Below are 21,538 nucleotides of genomic sequence, written 5' to 3'. Positions count from 1 at the left end.
AAAGGGACAGTTCGCATCCTGGGGGAGCAGAGTTGACGTCACGAGATTTCATCACTTTAAAACTTATGAATTGTTTATTTCTGAAATTTTCTACTAAATATTTTCAGATAGTGGTTGACCGCAGGTAACTGAAACCACCAAAAGTGAAACTGGGGATAAGAGAGGCCTACTGTAACCATTTAAAATCCTCAAGTCTGGAGCCCGCGGACTTCTGGCTAGTTTGATAACTGAACTTTCTCTTTCCGTCTTCTATCTTGACACAGAAGTACAGGAGTCCTATTTTAGCTTCTCATGACTATTACTAAAACCTACTGTAGCTTTCAAACTGTTCTGGGAATGTCCGCCTTCACGGCCTGCTGCTGAACCCTTAGGTTTTCATCGTTTTGGAGTCCGTCATTGTCATGTCTGTAATGTCAAGAAGGGAGAGAAAGGTTATGTGAAGGGCTCTATTACAGTGAAAAGACGCTACTGTTTTCTAGATAGACGTTAACAATCTCCCTTAAGAGACATTCACACCCTTCCTCATTCCACTCCCCCTCAGCTATTGTGAATGATTGTTCTTGGTTATTTGTTCCTTTTTTTTTTTCCCTTAACAGAGGCACACAAATCTCATGGAACTTTTGAAATAACCACTAGGGCATTTATATGTTCAGTGAGCATTTATTTAGCAGGTACTGTGTGCCAGGTTCTTTCCTCCCCAAGAGAAAAGGAACAAATAACAGGGCCCCTCCCCCTCAACAGGCCCATTGTCAGGAGTGGGTGCCAGTCTTTGCGGCTCTGATTCCATCCACCAGAGACTTGCACCACAGACTTAATGCCCCCCTGAGAAAGATTTTTCATACCCAAACTAGGTCTTCCTGGTCCGCACCCCCCCCCCAACGCCAAAGGCTGTTTTTCTTTCTTCTCCTTATTTTTATATACTTGATCTTCTAAAGATGAAACTGAGCAGGACTCTATGGGACCTTCCTGGGGACAGATCCCCTTTTCCCATCACCCTGCCTCTTGTTTGTCGAAAATCTTTAGCTTCCTAGACCTTTACTGCATTCTAAAGAGCAAATTTCATAAGACAAGAGAGAAAATGCAGAAACAAAGAAAAATAGTCAATCAAGACAAAATGATCATAGTTTAGCCATAAAGCAAAGTAAAGGAAATTTAGTTCCTCCTCAAGGGTTACAGGTAATATCCTGAGCCATGTCCTTGAGCTGTTTGGCAGATACTAAAGTCCCTACCTGGAGAAGGCAATGGCACCCCACTCCAGTACTCTTGCCTGGAAAATCCCATGGATGGAGGAGCCTGGTAGGCTGCAGTCCATGGGGTTGTGAAGAGTCGGACACAACTGAGCGACTTCACTTTCACTTTTCACTTTCATGCATTGGAGAAGGAAATGGCAACCCACTCCAGTGTTCTTGCTTGGAGAATCCCAGAGACGGGGGAGCCTGGTGGGCTGCCGTCTGTGGGGTCGCATGCGACTTAGCAGCAGCAGCAAAATCCCTACCAGGTGGAAGAACTTAACTGCATCCTGACGACCAGCACATAGACCCCAGACCGGTTACAACCAGAAGGTTGATGATGCTGACTCTTGAAATACCACCCAAGCTACCTCACCATCAGCCAATCAGAAAAATATCCACAAGCTGATCAGGCACCCTACAACCCTCACCCCTAATGCTGCCTTTAAAAGCCCTTCCCTAAAAGCGAGCAGGAAGTTCCAGTCTTTTGAGCGCAAGCCCCTAGTTCTTCTTACTTGACTAAGTTACTCTTCAGTATGCTGGTCACCACATAAAGTGAACTGATAGGTAGAGTTTGGATATTTTAATCTACATAATCCATTTTATACCAGTTTTCAGGTCTGTATTGGATTCAGTGCTCAGAACTGGGCTGGGGGCTCTGAGATTTGTAAAAGCATTACCAGGTTTGGCTCCTAACCTAATAGTTTAGATGCTCTTAACACAACTCTTTTCAACTGATTTTATTGAACATAATCACTTTATACAATAAAGTAACTGAACATATTGGGATGCATTTCAAGACATGTGGGAGGTCGGGAGACCCAGGCAGCTTTGTCCCTGGAAGTGAAAAGCAGAGAAAATCCACGGAAGGCCAAGCACAGAAGTCCACACGAGACCACCGGAGTGTGTAAATCAAGTATTTATTGTCTTCACGAGCTTTGTGCTCAGCACTACTCAAACATTATGGGCAAATACAGAAGATTCAAGCGATTGGGAGCGCACTTCAGAAGTGACATGCAGTTGGGGTCCCCATGCACTTTACAATTAGAAAGCAACGGAAGCAAGTTTCTATCATGGCAGCTCAGAAGGGGGTTCAGGGAGGCCCCTGGGGCTAGTGTGATATTGTCAGAAAGACAGTGGCCAAGCAACTTGAAAGTAAAAAGGCAACATCCTCCAGTGGCTCTCTGGATTCTTCTCTCTTCTGTAGCCCTGTCACTCTGAAGAAGGCATGTTCTGGTCCAATCATGACTGGAGGGAATCACTAGAGTACTTAGATTAAGTTAACGTGAAGAGAGCATGTCCTCCTTTACACTTGAATTAAACCCAAGTGAACAGTGCATGCCGCACTCCACCTCGCAGCTCCATCCATTCACAGGCGCGTCCTTAAGAGCCATCGGTCCAGATTCCACACACTTGCTCCTGCCATGTATCCTTTTTTGCCATCTCCAGCAACACAACAGAAATTTCCATTTCCATTACCCCTGAACAGCCTGTGAGGCCAAAGGCATACTGTCTCTATTCTCAAACAGAAACATCTCTTTAAGGAAACAGAAGTCAAGTCCTGAGGCAGAAACAAGTCTAAAAGAAGATGCCCTCTTCCCAGGCATGCCTTCTTGGACAGCTTTTCCTGAACAGAGCCAGAGCTTTGACATTTAATGACATTCTTATAATTGCCTATGTTCTGTACTGTGAAATTAATATTTACACACAATAAAATCATCTCAAGAGGAAATAAAAAAGATTTTTCTAAAGCGAAGTCTGAACATCATCAGTATTTTGGAATCCTGAATTATTTTCTCCTTTATTCAAGTCCACAGAGCCATAAGGATTTTCTTCACTGCTTGCTTGATTTTTCCTGTTAAATAAAGTGAACTCACCTTAATATCATGATCCTAGAGTGACACGGCCTCCCTTGGACTCCAATGGCCCAGGTATCTTTTCCATCTCAGCATCTTACCACCTGTACTCATTTGCATACCAGTCTCCTTTTAATGGACTATGGGCACCCAGAGTGCATTGAATTCACTTCTTTAGCCCGATGATCAGTTGGCATGATGGTTGGCAGAGTAGGAGACTGGTTAGGGTATAAGCTCTGAAGTCTGAGAGCGGGGGCCTCTGTGCCTCAGTCTAACTATTCAGAAAATGATGGCAAATATGTAAACTCAGTGAAATAATGCTTGCAGACTACTCACAGTATCCGGCATACAATCTCCAATAAATATTAACCATTATTATTATTTTTAGGAACTCAGTGGTCATTTAGCCAATCACTTCATTATAAAAAAACTTCCCTACTAAATTACCAATTTTCAAAGTATGAAGATCAGGATAGGCCCGCTTTGTACTACAACAACCAGCTTTAAAAACCGAGCATATATCTTCATGCATTACTAGCTGTGCAAACTTGAGAAGGGTTCTTGTCCTCTCTGAATCTCTGTCTTCTATATACATGAACATAATTACATAGCTATATATTATACAATTGCTGAGTACATTAATGTAAGAAATGCATAAGCAGTCTTATTTTTCTGTGTAGCTTCTATTAATGCAGTGTATAGCATGAAGGAGGAGCCCAAAAAGAATTTCTTTGATGAATGAACTTTGGAATATGCATTTTTCAGAAACAGAGTCACAGACTTATGGTTACCAAAGTGGAAAGGGAGGGGAGGGATAAATAAGGACTTGGGGATCAACAGATACACACTACTACATATAAAACAGATAACCAACAAGGACCCACTATATAGCACAGGGAACTCTACTGTCTAATAATCTCTACAGGAAAAGAGTCTGAAAAAGAATAGATACGTGTGTATGTATAACTGAATCACTTTGCTGTATACCTGAAACTAACACAACATTGTCAATCAACTACACAATTTTTAAAAAATTGTTTTTAAACTGATAATTTTTGTTAGCTTTAGGAAGGGAACTTGGAAGCAAAGAGTGACAGGGAAACTCTATGTATCCTTTTGTATTTAAAACATTTTTACTATGTGAATATATTTTTGTCAATGCCTAATTTTAAAAATGAACTTATTTGTGGAAACAAATAATATAGTGAAGAAAACTGAGCAAAACAGACTAGTGCATATAAAAATTAAAGACACATTTACATTTAAACAACCTAATGTGTGCAAAGAGTTTTGTTAGGTGTTATAAAATATGATTAACCTCAATTACACAAGCCCAACAAAAGTAAATGCTATCTCAAGATCAGAAAACAAATCTAGTGGCAGGGCACAACTATACATCAGGCCTCTGGTGATTTAAATCCACAGTGAACTTGAATCTTCAACTCAAGAACAATTTAGAGGGTGCCTGACTCATGAACTGAGGGTATAATAAGGCATCTGGGCCATGGAAGGAGGGATGCAGAGGATTCAAGCATAGCAGTTTGGAGCAAATCTCAGAGCTCATTCTTGAATGATTTCACAGTTCAAATCCATCACTAACGCATTCTCTAGGATCACTTCTAGACCAAGGAGGACTCCTCAGTAAGGGTAATCCCCACTGAGCTCACTCACCACTGCAGAGCTTAAAGTGCCTTTTAGCAGTAGGGAAATGATGCTGTGGCCAGGATGGAGTTTACTGGGGCATACCAGTAGTAAACCCCAGGCTGGAACTCTCCTGTATGTTGGGGCCTGCTAGGATGGCGAAGTGCTGATGAAATCTGGTAAACTTCTAGGGGGTGCACAAGAATATTTAGCTGTGAAACTGTTCACATATGTAATTGGCTTGTACAACCTACCACTTACTGCAAATTTTCCAGTTAGTTTTCCTGAAACTGTTCTGTTTTAGGATAGATAAGTTCAAGAAAGGTCACTTACTTCCTTCGATCTCTGATCCCAGTGAAGATGAGCACAACAATACCAATCACTACCACTCCCATCACGACCCCAAAGATAATCAGCCATATGGTGACAGGTGGCTTGTAAGGGGGTCCCAGCGTCGGCTGAATCCCCAGAAACTCCAGGCTGTTGTCATCCAGCTTGAAGGCATCATTGATACGTTCCCGGGACAACCTATTCCCAAAAGCAAAACACTCAGGCAAAAGAAAACAATGCAGTTATTTACTGCCTATATCACTGTCTCCAAAAGGATTTGATAAGGCTTATCCAAAGAAGCAGTGAAATCAAAGTCAATAACCAGGTTCACTGACAGATTTGAGTTTTAACAATCATACCTCTTTTATACTGTGTGATCCTAGATAAGGTTTAGAAACAGCTTCACTGGAAAATGAGGTTGCAAGTGTGGAAATGTGCAGATGGCTGGCATTTGTTCATTTGTGACTACTGTGTTGTAAAGGCGAAGTTGCACATTTGGTAAGAATTTCCCTTCTGCCATGGTATGTCTACAATGACTTTATATCAAATAATGGAAAAGGACAATTGGATCCACCTCTTCTACAAATGAATCAGGCCCTATACACAAGTCTCAACAGCTGCATTTTCCATAAAAGGTGTTGACATCCTAATAAATGGCAGTTCTGGGGAGGAACACAGGGAAGGAGCCTTTGCCAAATTCTCCAGCACTGGGCTGGGATATGGCTGAATTTTATAGAGGAAAAAAGGATGAAGGTTATTTTTAAAACAAAAAACAGTGGAATGTTCAGTATTCCAGATTGAAAACCAAAGTGTCTGGTATCCCATTCTCCTGCCATTGAATAGAGTGCAGGTCAGGAAGTCAGAGTCCAGCCAGAGAGAGAGAGAGATCCAGGCAGCATTAGCCATATAACCCCCCACAACCTCCACCTGAAAGAGTCTCGTCACTCTGGAAATAAGAAGTTTGAGGACTCCCCAGAGCTTGCAGGAGCGCTGGGCTCCTTCATGATGATCTCAGCTAGCACTTTCCCCCAAGACAAGTCTTGTGGAGACAGCCAGTGAGGCTGGGCGTGCTTGGGTTGTAAACCCCACTAAGCCAGATTTTCTAGGCCAACTCTGCCCAGCAAGCCTTGGGTCTTCTTCTAAAGACGACGAGCAGCTCAAGAGCGCCACTTAGTAGCATTTCCCATAGCAACGGTATATTAAGCCTTTTTTTCTTCTCTTTTTTTCTGGATAGATCAACATCTATCCAGCCTGGTGGGCTACAGTCCATGGGGTCGCAAAGAGTCGGGACATGACTGAGCGACTAACACTTACTTATTTAATATCTAAGGAATCTTGTCCCTGCCTGCCTTGTTTCAGACTTTGGTTAAATGAATTCTGCATCAAAGTCTCTACAGCGATGATGGCGACACCTGCTCATGTACCCTCTGCATTTACCATTTTCTGGGCATGCTGGTTAGACTTCCTTCAGCCAGGATCTGCTGCCTTTGCCTGAGAGCATTCTCAGGTTACAAGATTCGGCCCTATCTGCAGGCCAGTCAGGCTGGGGAATTACTGTCCCCTGTACACAGTTCTCAACCAGTGACCGGTGGGAAGTGGTGAATAAATACCCCAGCTCTGATGGGACAATTCAGGTGCCTGTTCCACACCATCTCCCAGAATTCCCAGCAGAAGGGAGTTCTAGCTGCCCACAGTGGTAACTTGCTCATAACGTGTCATGTTACCTTCCTTCCATTCTGTCTCCTGTCCACACTCCTCAATCCATTCTTTCTGAGGTGACTTCCCAAGTAAACTACTTACTTTCAAATCCTTGTCTAAGGACCTGCATCTGGAGAAACCCAATGAAGGCAATCCCCTTGCTATGAGATCCTTTTGGAATTAAAACCCAAGTTTTTAAGATGAGGGAAAACACTCAAATGACTCAGAACAGTGCCTGGCACCTTTAGGAACACACAAATCATTCATTACTGTTGTTGTTGCATTGGGACCCCCTCACCCTTCTATCCTACATTTGAAAGTAAAATATCACCTGATGGCATTTTCAACTTCAGTTCTAGGGATGATGTCAGACACATTGTTAGGTGACGTGACAAAGAACTTGAAGGAGATTCTTGGTTTCTTGTCACTCACCCACACGTTCTCTTCCCTGTGGAGAAACAAAAGAAACATTTTCCCTGGTGGCACAGAGGACGCTGTGAAGAGAATGAAGACTTCTTCTGCTGGAGATGGGGGGACAATCACAGGGTAGAGAGGAGAGCCCTGGAGCAGGGCTCGTCATGGAAGGATGTAACTGTCCCAATAACCTTAACACTGCCCAAAGCACATGAACGCAATTCCCTAAGGTGTGAGAGCAAGTCTTGGCATGATTGGTTCTGCTTCCATATAAGAACCACAGTTTTTTTCAGTGTTAGAAATATTTCAAACAAAGCAGCAGAAGAATCAGCAAGGAATCACTGGTGACCCAGGATTGTGATAAACAACACGGCGGGCAGCGATGGCTCCCTTCCATGGACAGAGGTGATGCCCCGATATCTTCCAACCGTGCCCCTCCTGGCAAAACTCGTCATGTTGCCCCCACAGGTGAGGGTGAGGAGTGGGGTTTATAGTAGGATGTGACAAGACAGTGCTCTCACAGCGGATGAGACTGATCCTAATAAAATGCAAGGCAGGGACTTCTCTGGTGGTACAGTGGATAAGAATCTGTCTGCCAATGCAGGGGATAGGGGTTCGATCCCTGGTCCAGGAAGATTCCATATGCCACAGAGCAACTATGCCTGTGACCCACAACTATTGAGCCTGTGCCCTAGAGCCAGCCAGCCCCAACTACCAAGCCCACATGCCTCATGCTCTGCAAGAAGAAGCCTCCACAATGAGAAGCCTGTGCACAACAATGAAGGGTAGCCCCTTACCTGCCACAACTAGAGAAAGCCCACGTGCAGCAATGAAGACCCAGTGCAGCCAAAAATAAATAAAACAACGAATGTTTACTAAAAAAACAAAACAAAAACCCAAGGCAGATCACGTGGTTCAGAGCGTTTCTCATGCAGAAGGAAAGCCAAGGGCCTTAGAATGGCTTTGGAGGCGCACACACAAACTTTCTTCTCGCCTTTCCACCCCCACGGCCCAATCTGGCCCTGACCGCATCTCCTATTTGTCTTCTATTAGCTCACTCTGCTCCAGCCACCCTGGCCTCTTTGCTGTTCCTCAATAAGTGAAGGATGCTTGTTCCTCGGGATCTTTCTACTTACTATTTTTCAAGCTGCAACATTTTCCCCCAGAGTCTGCACCTCTGACTCTCTCTCCTGTTTCAGCTGTTTGTTCAAATACTAACAAGGTCTTTCTTGACCATTTTAGTTAAAATGGAACCATACACACACACACACACACACACACACACACACACACACACATACACACACACACACAGAGACAAACAATCAGCAAGCACTCCCTTGCCCATTTCCTGTTGAACTGTTCTCCCTAGCACTTATCACCATCAAATTATACTATGTTTCACTTATATATTTTGTTGACTGTCTATAACACATACACACACTAAGCAGATACATTAGAATACAAGCTCAATGAAAGCAGAGATTTCTGCCTTTTGTTTTCAGTGCTGAGGGTGAATGAGAGCATTTGGGGAAAAGAAAGGGAGAGGAGAGAAGGTAGGGGGGAAGAGGTGAGGAGAGGGCCATTTAATAATAACAAAGCTCTTCCATCTACAAGTCAAATAAGTCACAAGCATCCCTAAAAAACGGTGGCCCTAATTCCAGAACAGCAATGAGGTTTAATAGTTGTTAGGAGGTTTTTCTCAATTTCACGTGAATAAAAGTTGAAGCATAAAACTTTCTGATCCAAGAGTAAGGGAAATACTCATTGAGAGCACAGCACATCAACTCACCCAAAAGGAATGGTCTCATTTCTCTTCTTTAAAAAATATTTTCTCATGGCATATGCCACAGAGGACCGGAACAAGTACAATTCGTTGTCATTCCATTCATACTGCAAATTCACAACAAAAACACTGCTCAGTAGAGATCATGGGGTCATTAAAACCTGATATTCCACAAGCTTTTTTTTTTTTTTTTGGCCATGCCACACATCCTGTGGGATCTTGTGAGATCTTAGTTCCCAGTCCAGGGATTGAATACAACCCTCAGCAGGGAGAGCTCAGAGTTCTAACCACTGGACCACCAGGGACTTCCCGACGTGCGTTAATTTTAAATTGTCTAATATGCCAAAGATTCTAGCTCTGCATAAGGTCAATGATCTCCAACTTCAGTGTGCACCGGCATCACCCGGAGAGCTTGTCAAATCACTGAATCCTGGGCCCAAGCCTCAGAGAAGGCCTGGAATTCTGCATCTCTAACAAGCTCCCACGTGGTGCTAACGCTGCTGGTCCAGCACCAACGCTTTAAGAACCACAGGGCTCACTGGTCCTTTGAATTTAACTTAAAGTAAGCTGAAATAAGCACCCTAGGGCAGGTTTATAGATGGGAGTTATGTGTGCCATTGGTTTTGGTTAAAACATCCATATACTGTAGACAAGTATGCTGACCTTTTACTATTTTTATAGTAAGTTCTCAGATATGTGTAAGTGTAAAAGAAAAAGAAACTTCAAGTTCAAAGGAAAAAAATAGTTTTTTGTAAACAAGGTAATTCTTCTTTTCCAGTGCTAAACCAAGGGCTTGGGTAAAATTTGTGTAGTCCAGGAAAAACCTGTTCAAAGAGAAAAATAATTCACCCTTTCCTCCAGTAGATGGCAGTAGAGATCATCAAAGCTTGCCTCTCTTCCCCCTTTTAGGAAAAACAATTATAGATTATCATACTAAGTGAAGCAAGCCAGACAAAGACAAATATCGTAAGATATTGCTTATATGTGGAATCTAAGAAAAAATGATACAAAGAAACTTGTTTATAAAACAAATAGACCCACAGACATAGAAAAACCAAAGGGGAAAGGGGGGAGGAAAACATTAGGAATTTAGGATTAACAGACAGACACTACCATATATAAAATAAACAAGGGCATACTGTGTATCACAGAGAACTATACTCAATATTTTGTAATAACCTATAAGGGAAAAGAATCTGACAAAATATATATGTATGTGTATAACAGATTCACTTTTCTGTGCCTCTGAAACAAACACAATTTAAATCAACTATACTTCAATTTGAAAATGTTACATTTTCAAAAGAAAATTTTAGCTGTTTAAAAAAAGATTTCAAAGGATTGCTACATTGATACCATTCAGGTATTGGGAAAGTTATTTTAATAGTAATAACAATATTAATATGGCTGTGGTGTTGGAGAAGAGTCTTGAGAGTCCCTTGGACTGCAAGGAGATCCAACCAGTCCATCCTAAAGGAAATCAGTCCTGAATATTCATTGGAAGGACTGATGCTGAAACCCTAATACTTTGGCCACCTCATGCAAAGAACTGACTCATTGGAAAAGACCCTGATGCTGGGAAGGATTGAAAGCGGGAGGAGAAGGGGACGACAGAGGATGAGATGGTTGGACGGCATCACCAACTCAATGGACATGAGTTTGAGCAAGCTCCAGGAGTTGGTGACGGACAGGGAAGCCTGGCGTGCTACAGTCCATGGGGTCACAAAGAGTCAGACACGACTGAGCAACTGAACTGAACATGGGCACTAATATTCTGGTTATTATTTCTATATTAAAAAAGTAAAGGCTAAGTTCTCAAAATAGTATCAAAGATCCAGGAAGACTTTGCTATGAAGTAGCTTGAACTGGACAGTTATTCTGGCTAAAAGTATAACTCCGCTCTCATCAAAGCAGCCTGTTGCTCTGTGAATGGGCCTCAGAATATTACACCACCAACCCCTCTGAAGACTGTTTACTAATCCCTCACTGCATGGAAAGAGAACATGGGGAAAAACATGTCAAGAAAAAAGAAGATAGTTGAAAAGAATCCTGACCTACTGGACACTTTCAATTAAAATTAAATTTTATCAGTCCAAGGAAGAAGAGCTAATAAAAATAGGACAGAAGGAGAAATAACCCCAGAGACAATGATTGCTAAGAAATAGGATCTTGAACTTTCAGAGTTTGAGAAGTGATACACCTCCATTTTATACTTGTTTCTTAAATCTTCATTTTTTATTCCTACTATAGGCTTCCTTGGGTGCTCAGTGGTAATAAATCCACCTGCCAATGCAGGAGACCAGGTTTGATTCCTGGGTTGGGAAGATCCCCTGGAGAACAGAATGGCAACCCACTCCAGTATTCTTGCCTGGAGAATCCCATGGACAGAGGAGCCTGGAGGCTACAGTCCATGGGGTCACAAATAGTCAAACATCACTTAGTGACTAAACAACAATGATGACATGTTATTTATATTTAGATGTTTTGCTTATATATGAAAATTACACTACAACTACTGTGGAGCCTTGGACAATAGTTAACTTCCCAAGAAAAGTACGGGGGTAGAAATGCAATCTTTGACTCTATCCAGTGAAAAGAACAATTTTCTGTAGCACCTTGGACTGTTTTATCCAGTAATGCCAGGTTGCTCTCTAATCCTGCAAAGCCTCCTGGGTGCCACACTTCCATCCATGCCTTTGATCTCCATCTGCCTGGGGCAACCCTCTCCTCTCCTTTTTCCCCAAAACAAATTGCTTCAAACTGGATAACCTGAGACAGGTGTTTAGGAGAAAGCAACAGCTGATTAAAGTAATTCACATGAAGGTGTAAGTAATCTGATTTTCTGTAAAACTTTTTGTTGTCCAGAAATGCATCTCTGCCTCAGTGGTTCTCAAACTGTGCTGTAATCAAAATCACCTGGGGAACTTTGATGACTTGATGCCAGATGCATGCATGCTAAGTCGCTTCCGTGATGTCCAACTCTTTGTGACCTACGGACTGTAGCCCGCCAGGCTCCTCTGTCCATGGAATTCTCCAGGGAAGAATACTGGAGTGGGTTTTGATGCCACACCTCAGAGCAGTAAGTCAGAATCTCTGGGAATGGGACTGAAGCATTAATATTTTAAAGAACATCCTGAATGACTCCAGTGTGCAGCCAGGCTTGAGAAACAGTGGTCTAACTTGTTGCTTCCCAGCCTTTATTGTGTCTACAAACCACCTGGGGGGTTGTTAAAGTGCAGATTCTGATTAAGCAGGTCCAAGGCTGGGGTCTAAGATTAAAACAAGCTTCTGGTACCTAGATGATTGACTAAGACAAAACAAAGCCAAACTGCCTACAATACTTCTAAAAGCAGTCTCTAAAAATATAAACATGTCCTCTTCCTCAAATACAAGTAATGGGGACTTCCCCAGTGATCCAGTGGCTAAGACTCCAGGCTCCCAAAGCAGAGGGCTTGGGTTCAATTTCTGGCCAAGGAACTGGATCCCACATGCCACAACTAAGAGTTTGCATGCTGCAGCTAAAGATTCCACACATCACAACTAAGACCCAGAAAAGCCAAATAAATAAATAAATATATATATATATATATATATTTTAAAAATATAAGTAACTGTGATCAGAGTGAATTGGGAGGGTAGGTATTTGATACTTTAAATGTTTTCTCACTGATCTTCATAATACCTTCAGAGTCACAAGGAAAATAGAGGCATAGCCAATTCAACAAGGAATGTATTACTGAAAAAACCAACTCAAATGCCACAGGCCAGAATCTAGGGCTTTTTAAGAGACCCATGTGCCCTTTCATCTTTTCACTGCCCTGAAATGGGCTTGTTGTGCCGTAAATAAGGGAATGCACTGAAAGTTATAGATACGCTATCTAGAATACTCACAGCATTTTTTCCAAGAGCTGATTTTAGGCTTATCCTCACTTTGATGCTTTGGTCAGAATCTGATTAAAGAGAAATAACAGACTGTTGTTATAGACAGCAGATTGACCATGTGTGTTTATTTCCTTCCTTTCCCAAGACCCCAGTAAAGTGATAGTAAAGGAATTTTTTAAAGGTATAAACACTCCTTTGGAAAATGAGAAGTTATGGAGGAGTGGTAAATGCTTTCTCAAGGGTCAGGAAGTCATGGAGTAATGTGTACACACAGGCAGTAGAGACCCCCCCAGAGAATCCAGGAGAGGCCTGGGATTCGGGTACAGCAGGGAGTGGAAGAAGATACTGGACTGAAAACAAGGAAAATGAAAGTCTAGGTCTGGTTATAGCCACTTAGGGGAACAGCTGATGCTCCTACCCCATGAGCTCTTGCTTAGAAAGTCACTTGGAGGCCGTGCTGCAGCAAAACGGGAGGGAGTTCATGAAAGAAGACATGGAATCCAGGAAGGAGTGGATTCAACCCAGGACAGCAGCAAAGGGATGACTCAGGATGAAAACTGTGGTCCAGATTGAGACAGGAGGACTCTAAGAGGGAGTTCTTTAGGAAAAATGAAACTGAAAAGAATAGATACGTTGGAATAGTTGGAGAAGAAGAATATAGCATGGACAGCAAATTAGGTATGCAAAAAAATGAAGCAATAGAAACTTCAGGACAAACAAAAAGCTACATTAAAAAAGATATAAAATAGTATATTACTTGGTTCTGCAGATATAATGACGCAAATATTGATAATTTCTTTACTAAAAATTATGTTAAATTTCATTGGGAGAATAGGAAATGGAGGCAGAAGAGTAGGCAGAAGTGCATGTCTAAAACTGAGCAATGGGGAAATGACAATATAAACAAGCTGTATAGAAATATGAATGTAACTGCCAGAAAGAAGAGGGGATTGCATTAAAATCATTAAACATATTTGCCTTTCTTTGAAGAGCAGGAATCATATACAGTGGGTTAGAACACTAACCACATACAGTGTTAGACTCTTTTATTTTAAATATGGGGCTAGTAAAGCAGATTGAAAACAAGAGGGGGGAAGTTTTCACTGTATCAGATATACAGTAGGTGCTCAACAAATGTGTTTCCTCTCAGAGAAAATGGCATCTGCCACCACAGTACAGGGGATAAGTAGAGGGAGAACACACTCAACTGTGTAAGTCCCATGAGACTAGGGCCAGCGAGGACTAGGGAAGCAGAAAAAGGGCCATTAGAAATGTATCAACGCCATCTACTCACATGGAGTCCATTCCGTGCTCCAACCCACGAATGAATTCTTATTCTGCTCTTTCAGCCAGGTAAACAAGGGCTCAAAATAGTTGAGCAGGGGTTTTACATCCATAGTCTTTATCCCCACAATACTTTCCAATGCTAAGGTCCAGGGTTCTGATTTTCCAAGGCTCAGCATTTGGCTACATAAAAAAAAAAAAAAAAAAAAAAAAACCGCTGAGGGAGGTGGGTTCAGTGCCTTTGGAAGGATTCCAGATGTACATCTGTTTACATGTACAATCTATGGTTACTCCTCTTTGGTTTGACTAAGTTTGCTCCTGGCAAATAAGACAAGAAGGCATGGTAAAAGATGTATTCATCTTTCAATCTCTCCTCCCCCTGGTTACTACAAAGAGAGCTCTGTAGTTACGACACAGGGAGAGGAGGTAGCCTGTCTAGCCATCACATGATCCAGGTTCCTGTGTGATCACAAAACAAACATTTAATTCATGGATGAAGACATTTTGAGTCCCCAAATTTTCTTTTTTAGAACAAAGAAATCAAATTCAAACCTAGGCATGGAAATGAGTAACATTAAATAGGATGAGAGGTTCAATGTTTTTGAAGCATCTCTTACAGCAGCCTCTGCCCAGCTTCAGTGGAATTTGAGATGTCACATTTGAACAGGGCACCTTCATGGTTAGCTGTTTTACAAAGGGCTTCATGAAACTGGAATTGATAAATGGTCCTCGTGTAATACCTATAAAAGAGATAAAGGAAAAGAAAAGAGCTGTCCCGTGTGTAGTTTCTGTGGTTAAGTCATAGACTGGGACATATATTTAAATTTTGAGGCCCCAGTAACCAAAGAAGTATCAGTTAAACCTCTTTTCACTCAAGAAAGACCCAAACACAAACCCTATAGACTCATCATACTTGCATTTATGTATCAGCTGATAAAAAGGCAGCATTGTCTTGTTAAATGTGAGCTCACATTTGTATTGTGTTTTACCGATTTATAGCCTTTTCACATAACTTATGCCAAAATTGATCCTTCTGGCAAATCAACAATATTATTTCTACTTTACAAATAAAGAAACTGAGACTCAGCAAATTCAAGATCTGGAGCTAATGGGTGAAGAACATAGATTTTGGGACTTCAAGTTAAAAATGCTCTATTATAATCCCCCTGAACTCTGCCAGTAACAAGGAGACAAACAAAAACATTTCTATTGCTCCCAAGGAGACTATAAATTCCCTGTTCATGGAGAAAAGGATCTCATGTAACTTTTGTTGAACTCCATACGTCATGTTCAGTTACAAAGAATTGAAACTGATCATCTATTTTGAGGTTCTAAGGGGGAGGTGAATGGAGATAGAGATAATAAAGTTGTCACTCTGTCTACAAATTCTAGAAGTGAAACAGAAGAAAACTGTCACCGGATGAACGAGTAATCTTCAGCCACATGGAACAGACACGCAGGATCACAGTATGTCTCATCATGAGGCAGAGGCTCCACCACTCCAACTATCTCTCGCCTTTGGAGGAAAAGGAAGGTATATTAGCTGTGGGTCGCTCACGGAGAGAAAGTATAGATGGTGCCATTGTGCAGTGCTATCAGCCAATGGCATTTCTATTGGAATTTTTTGTCAGGTGAAATTGAAACAGTGTAAAGAATTACAGAATAAAGCCCATCATGAAAAAAAAAAGCCCATCATGTAATCATCTCTGTTTTTTGTTAATTTAGCCAGTCTATACCATTGAAAAATAGCTGTATCATCAAAACACCAATTTCATAAAGTGTATTATGTGACCAAAACCATACAGTGAAAGTCCTAAAAATTCCTCTCCTGCACCATATTTTATGGGCTCCTGGTAGGCAGAATTTTCTAAAATTTAAACCTCACTGATTCTTCAAGGCCAGCTCAAATGCCCCCTCGTCTATGAGCCCTGCCCCTGACCCCAAGCACCTGTCTCACAGCAAGCCCTCCAGCTCCCTAGGCCTTCTCCAGCTCTGCCTCCTTTGTCATTTCTCTCTCTGTTTTATAATTATTCACATACAGCTCCTTCTTGCCCTGGAAACTTCAGCACCTAGCGGGCAGGGCTATGTTCTGGTCATCTTTATAGTTCCTGGGCCAGCCACAATCCCCAATGCTAAGAAAAGACTTCATGTGGACTTATTACCTGAATAGAGTACAACAAATCATTTTAAGGGCCTGATTCCATGTACCTTTGGAAATAAACTAAAAGAGGTCAAAAATTTAATCAGGATAAAAAGGTACAGAATCCATGTATTTGACATTGTTTGAATACATTTGTCCTTTCTGATTGTGGGATCATGAAAGACATAATTTTGGTAATACTTAAATGCTAGAGACAGTTATTAGAAAGGCTGTCTCCTTCCTCCAAGGAGGATTTATGTCAACAGAAAGAATCCTAGCAGAATAGTGGCATTGACTTCAACTTACGGATGTGGGGCTAAATATTATAATTGTAGATCTTCTCTCCAAAAAGGAAAAATAAAGAAAAATCATTAACAGGAGTCTGACTAATATGGTGGGGAGATCGCTTTTCTTCCATCTTCTTCAGTAGTACTTTCATCACTATTTCATACTTGTCTGAGCCAGGCCCTGTGCAAAGCACTTGGGATACAGTGATGAATGACGTAGCACTGAAACTATTGAAAGGCATCACCATCCGTTGCCCAAATGCGGCAGGCTCCCACTTGCTTGGAATTCTCTCCTTTCCCTTCTACGTACACCTGGTTAACTCCCACATTGTTCTCAAACCTCAGCTTGAATGCCTCTCCTCATCTGACTCACTGGCCAGGGCTTTGGATCTCCCCTTGGATGCTCATGGATCCCCACACCCTCCATCACAATTCAACACACTGCAGTGGTTTCATTTTCCACATCCCTCCATAAACTAAAAGCTCTTGGAAGTCAAAGAGAACATCAGAAATGATCAGCCTCAGATCCCTGGTGCAAACAATCAGCCTTGGATCCCTGGAGCTTTACCTACCTAAAATACGGGGTTATTAATTTTTGTTTCAAAGAATGGACAAAATAAAAAATGAAAATGAACACATTGATTACTTCCTAAATAATATCAGAGTTTAATGGGTGCCTCAACATGTAAAAGGATAGAGCATGAGAAATTTCGTCACTTGACCCTGCTTTTGAGGGGGTAGGCAAGGCCAAGGAAATGTTATCTGAGAAGGCACCCAAATGGATACTTAATAAAAAGCAAGTAGTTAATGTGAGTGTGTGTGTGTCTATATAGGCCAATTAGATGTTTTTAAATAAACAGCAAACTCATGAGAAAACATTTTACTGATTGCGTGCATATTCACTGACTTACTTCATCTCCCACCACTTTTGCATCCACTGCTCTTTGGGAATTTCACCCTTAAAGACCATCCACCTCCACTTTTCTAACATGTAAGTAAATGGTAGAGTTCCAACAATTGTAAGTGCTTGTTTGAGCAGGAAATTTATTTCTGTTTCTGAAAGGAAAATGAGAAAGGATAAATATTAAGATGAGGATGACAGTAGACATTTTGTGTTCAATAATTTCCTAATCTCAAGATATTATTCCTCAAGATATACTTACTATAAGCATGATCACAGGAGAAATATTGACAGTGGACATAATAATATGTATTTATTCATTTTCTCAGCTGAGGGATTTGAGGTAGGGCGAAGCCTTGGATAGAATAGGTTAAATAAATCCACGAGTAACCCTCTTTTTTGCATTAGTTTCAGTTGCCTTCCTTAACTACCTCTTGTCAGAGCTAAGTAGGGCTATTTCATCTGCTTTCCTAGTCATACTGTTTATTCTTGTAAGCTCCATGAAGGCAGTTACTGTCAATGTCTCATTCAAGACTGTATACCTAAACTGGTATCTGCTACATGATGCCCTGTGTGAGTCTTTGCTAAATAAATGGATATTAAACAGATGTGGCCAAAAGCCAGTAAACCAGGGAGGAAAAAAAAAAAAAAACAAAGAAAAAACAGCCTCCCTCCTCTGATTATCCAGGATAATCAGAAGTACCATGAACTTTAAATTTACTGATATCTTCCTTCAGTTCAGTTCAGATCAGTCGCTCAGTCATGTCCAACTCTGCGACACCATGGACTGCAGCATGCCAGGCCTCTCTGTCCATCATCCCCAACTCCCGGAGTTCACCCAAACCCATGTCCATTGAGTTGATGATGCCATCCAACCATCTCATCCTCTGTCGTCCCCGTCTCCTCCTGCCCTCAATCTTTCCCAGCATCAGGGTCTTTTCAAATGAGTTAGCTCTTCGCATCAGGTGGCCAAAGTATTGGAGTTTCAGCTTCAACATCAGTCCCTCCAATGAACACTCAGGACTGATCTTTAGGATGGACTGGTTGGATCTCCTTGCAGTCCAAGGGACTATAAGAGTCTTCTCCAACACCACAGTTCAAAAGCATCAATTCTTCAGCACTCAGCTTTCTTTATATTCCAACTCTCACATCCATACATGACTACTGGAAAAACCATAGCCTTGACTAGATGGACCTTTGTTGGCAAAGTAATGTCTCTGCTTTTTAACATGCTATCTAGGTTGGTCATAACTTTCCTTCCAAGGAGTAAGTGTCTTTTAATTTCATGGCTGCAATCACCTTCTGCAGTGATTTGGGAGCCCCAAAAAATAAAGTCTGACACTATTTGCACTGTTTCCCCATCTATTTCCCAAGAAGTGATGGGACCAGATGCCATGAATTTAGTTTTTTGAATGTTGAGCTTTAAGCCAACTTTTTCACTCTCCTCTTTCACTTTCATCAAGAGGCTCTTTAGTTCTTCTTCACTTTCTGCCATTAGGGTGATCTCATCTGCATATCTGAGGTTATTGATTTCTCCCGGCAATCTTGATTCCAGATTGTGCTTCATTCAGCCAAGTGTTTCTCATGATGTACTCTGCATATAAGTTAAATAAGTAGGGTGACATTATACAGCCTTGACGTACTCCTTTTCCTATTTGGAACCAGTCTGTTGTTCCATGTCCAGTTCTAACTGTTGCTTCCTGACCTTCATACAGATTTCTCAAGAGGCAGGTCAGGTGGTCTGGTATTCCCATCTCCTCCAGAATTTTCCACAGTTTATTGTGATCCAACAGTCAAAGGCTTTGGCATAGTCAATAAAGCAGAAATAGATGATTTCTGAAACTCTCTTGCTTTTTCGATGATCCAGCAGATGTTGACAATTTGATCTCTGGTTCCTCTGCCTTTTCTAAAACCAGCTTGAACATCTGGAAGTTCACGGTTCACGTATTGCTGAAGCCTGGCTTGGAGAATTTTGAGCATTACTTTACTAGCATGTGAGATGAGTGCAGTTGTGCGGTAGTTTGAGCATTCTTTGGCATTGCCTTTCTTTGGGAAAGAAAGGAATGAAAACTGACATTTTCCAGTCCTGTGGCCACTGCTGAGTTTTCCAAATTTGCTGGCATATTGAGTGCAGCACTTTCACAGCATCATCTTTTAGGATTTGAACTAGCTCAACTGGAATTCCATCAACTCCACTAGCTTTGTTTGTAGTGATGCTTCCTAAGGCCCACTTGACTTCGCATTCCAGGATGTTTGGCTCTAGGTGAGTGATCACACCATCACTATTACCTGGATCGTGAAAATCTTTTTTGTACAGTTCGTCTGTGTATTCTTGCCACCTCTTCTTAATATCTTCTGCTTCTGTTAGGTCCATACCATTTCTGTCCTTTATTGAGCCCATCTTTGCATGAAATGTTCCCTTGGTAGCTCTAATTTTCTTGACGAGATCTCTAGTCTTTCCCATTCTATTGTTTTCCTCTATCTCTTTGCATTGATCGCTGAGGAAGGCTTATCTCTCCTTGCTATTCTTTGGAACTCTGCATGCAAATGGGTATATCTTTCCTTTTCTCCTTTGCTTTTCGCTTCTCTTCTTTTCACACCTATTTGTAAGGCTTCCTCAGGCCTTAGAAATATCTTCCTTACAAGAGTTTAAAATGCTTTAACAAATTATGTTATTTCATTTATCCTTTATTAGTGGTGTAAATGGAAAAGGAAATGGCAGCCCACTCCGGTATTCTTGCCTAGAGGATCCTGTGGACAGAGGAGCCTGGTGGGCTGCTGTCCATGGGGTCGCACAGAGTAGAAAACGACTGAAGCGACTTAGCAGCAGCAGCAGTGGTGTCAAAGGACAGTGGAGCTGATGCCTACTGTATAAATGCAGCTCACTGGAATGCAACCAGGGGGCTGTTATCTATTTGGCACATCACTGTATCTCTAGTGTCTTTAAAAATGATTTACACATAGTAAGTGCTCAGTAAACACTTTTGGAAGAAGAAAGCTTCGAAGAGAGGGAGAAAGAAAGAGAAAAAGAAGGAATAAAGGACTTTATTTTGTCAAATATAATTCACAGATCAGGAGCAGAGCCAAGGAACGAAGCAGGAGTTTTTCAAACCAGTGATTCAATCATCCTTGCCTGCTGTCAAGGAATATTAAAAAATGATAAAACACTTTTCTGTGAATTGACTTGAGAATGATAATTTAAAATTAGGCAACAGGTGTGGTTACTGTGAAACCCCTTTCCTCTGTTGCAGTATCTGGGAGGATGCTGCTACTTGTCTATTACCCACTGGGTCTGTGCTTATACTTTTTCAGACATGATGAAGGCTTTACAGTGACCTACTCCCAGGTACTTGTGAGATCATCAAGGTGTGGAGTCAGAAGTCAAGGCAAAGTGAACTGCCCACACAAAGATGGAGCTTATGACCTTGACCTCATTGACTAAATGTACCGGTCAGCAGAGCTGATGTTTATGTCCCAAATGGCTAAAATGAGGGGAGAGAAAAACATGGGAAAGAAGAACATATTTGGCTCTAAGTGTTCTTCTTTTACAAGAAAGAATCCTCACAGAAAAAAAAAAATCTGGATCTTGTGAATTTTGTTGGGTTCCATCAAGTCCAGATCATCCAAAGAGAAAAAGGCTGCCTCGAATAAAGATGCTGAAGGATGGCCTGGATCTGAGGGGATGTTATGGGACAAATTCATGCTTCAGCTAGATGAAAAAAAAAATGTTTCCATCTCTTCCAATCTTTGTATTCTACCACCTGCTCCTTAAGAACTCCCATAATATTCCCATAATATTATGGGAAAAATTGTAGATTAGGTCTTTGGTTCTGGTTCTGCCATGTTGTTTTTTGACCTTGGGCTAGTTATTTTCCCTCTCATGCCTTCAGCTTGCTTCCTCTACAAAGTGATTTTTAGAATCTTTTCCAGCTCCATCATTGAGGTTTTTACCTAGAACTGGGGGAATTCAATCTGAACTCTGACACTAACTAGCTAGATGACCTTGGATAAGGCATTTCAGTTCTGTGGGTCTGTTTTAGCATCTTTTAAAAAATATTCTGGGTTTCCCTGGTGGCTGAGTGATAAAAAA

General features: G+C 41.5%; 1 protein-coding gene across 2 annotated transcripts in view; it reads right to left on the bottom strand.

Moving 5' to 3' along the window:
- Positions 1-2,133: 2,133 nt before the first annotated feature.
- Positions 2,134-21,538, bottom strand: part of ACE2 (angiotensin converting enzyme 2) — a 44,680-nt gene continuing 25,275 nt past the window's right edge. Inside the window, exons 10-18 of one of the 2 annotated variants that reach the window (XM_061137317.1) lie at positions 17,459-17,603; positions 15,538-15,636; positions 14,738-14,860; positions 14,131-14,303; positions 12,846-12,904; positions 8,961-9,061; positions 7,086-7,202; positions 5,060-5,254; positions 2,134-3,084 (exon numbers count right to left, since the gene is read on the bottom strand). In XM_061137317.1, coding sequence (XP_060993300.1) covers positions 2,976-3,084; positions 5,060-5,254; positions 7,086-7,202; positions 8,961-9,061; positions 12,846-12,904; positions 14,131-14,303; positions 14,738-14,860; positions 15,538-15,636; positions 17,459-17,603 — 1,121 coding nt within the window. In that variant the 3' untranslated portion in view covers positions 2,134-2,975. Of the gene's footprint in view, positions 3,085-5,059; positions 5,255-7,085; positions 7,203-8,960; positions 9,062-9,784; positions 9,857-12,845; positions 12,905-14,130; positions 14,304-14,737; positions 14,861-15,537; positions 15,637-17,458; positions 17,604-21,538 lie in introns of those variants that run through there. The other variant, XM_061137318.1, reaches the window with a different exon arrangement.

The sequence above is a fragment of the Dama dama genome, chromosome X, assembly GCF_033118175.1.
Source record: "Dama dama isolate Ldn47 chromosome X, ASM3311817v1, whole genome shotgun sequence".
Classification (NCBI taxonomy): Eukaryota; Metazoa; Chordata; class Mammalia; order Artiodactyla; family Cervidae; genus Dama; species Dama dama.
The sequence above is the reverse complement of the archived record's forward strand: the minus strand, read 5'-3'. Positions and strand labels throughout refer to the sequence as shown.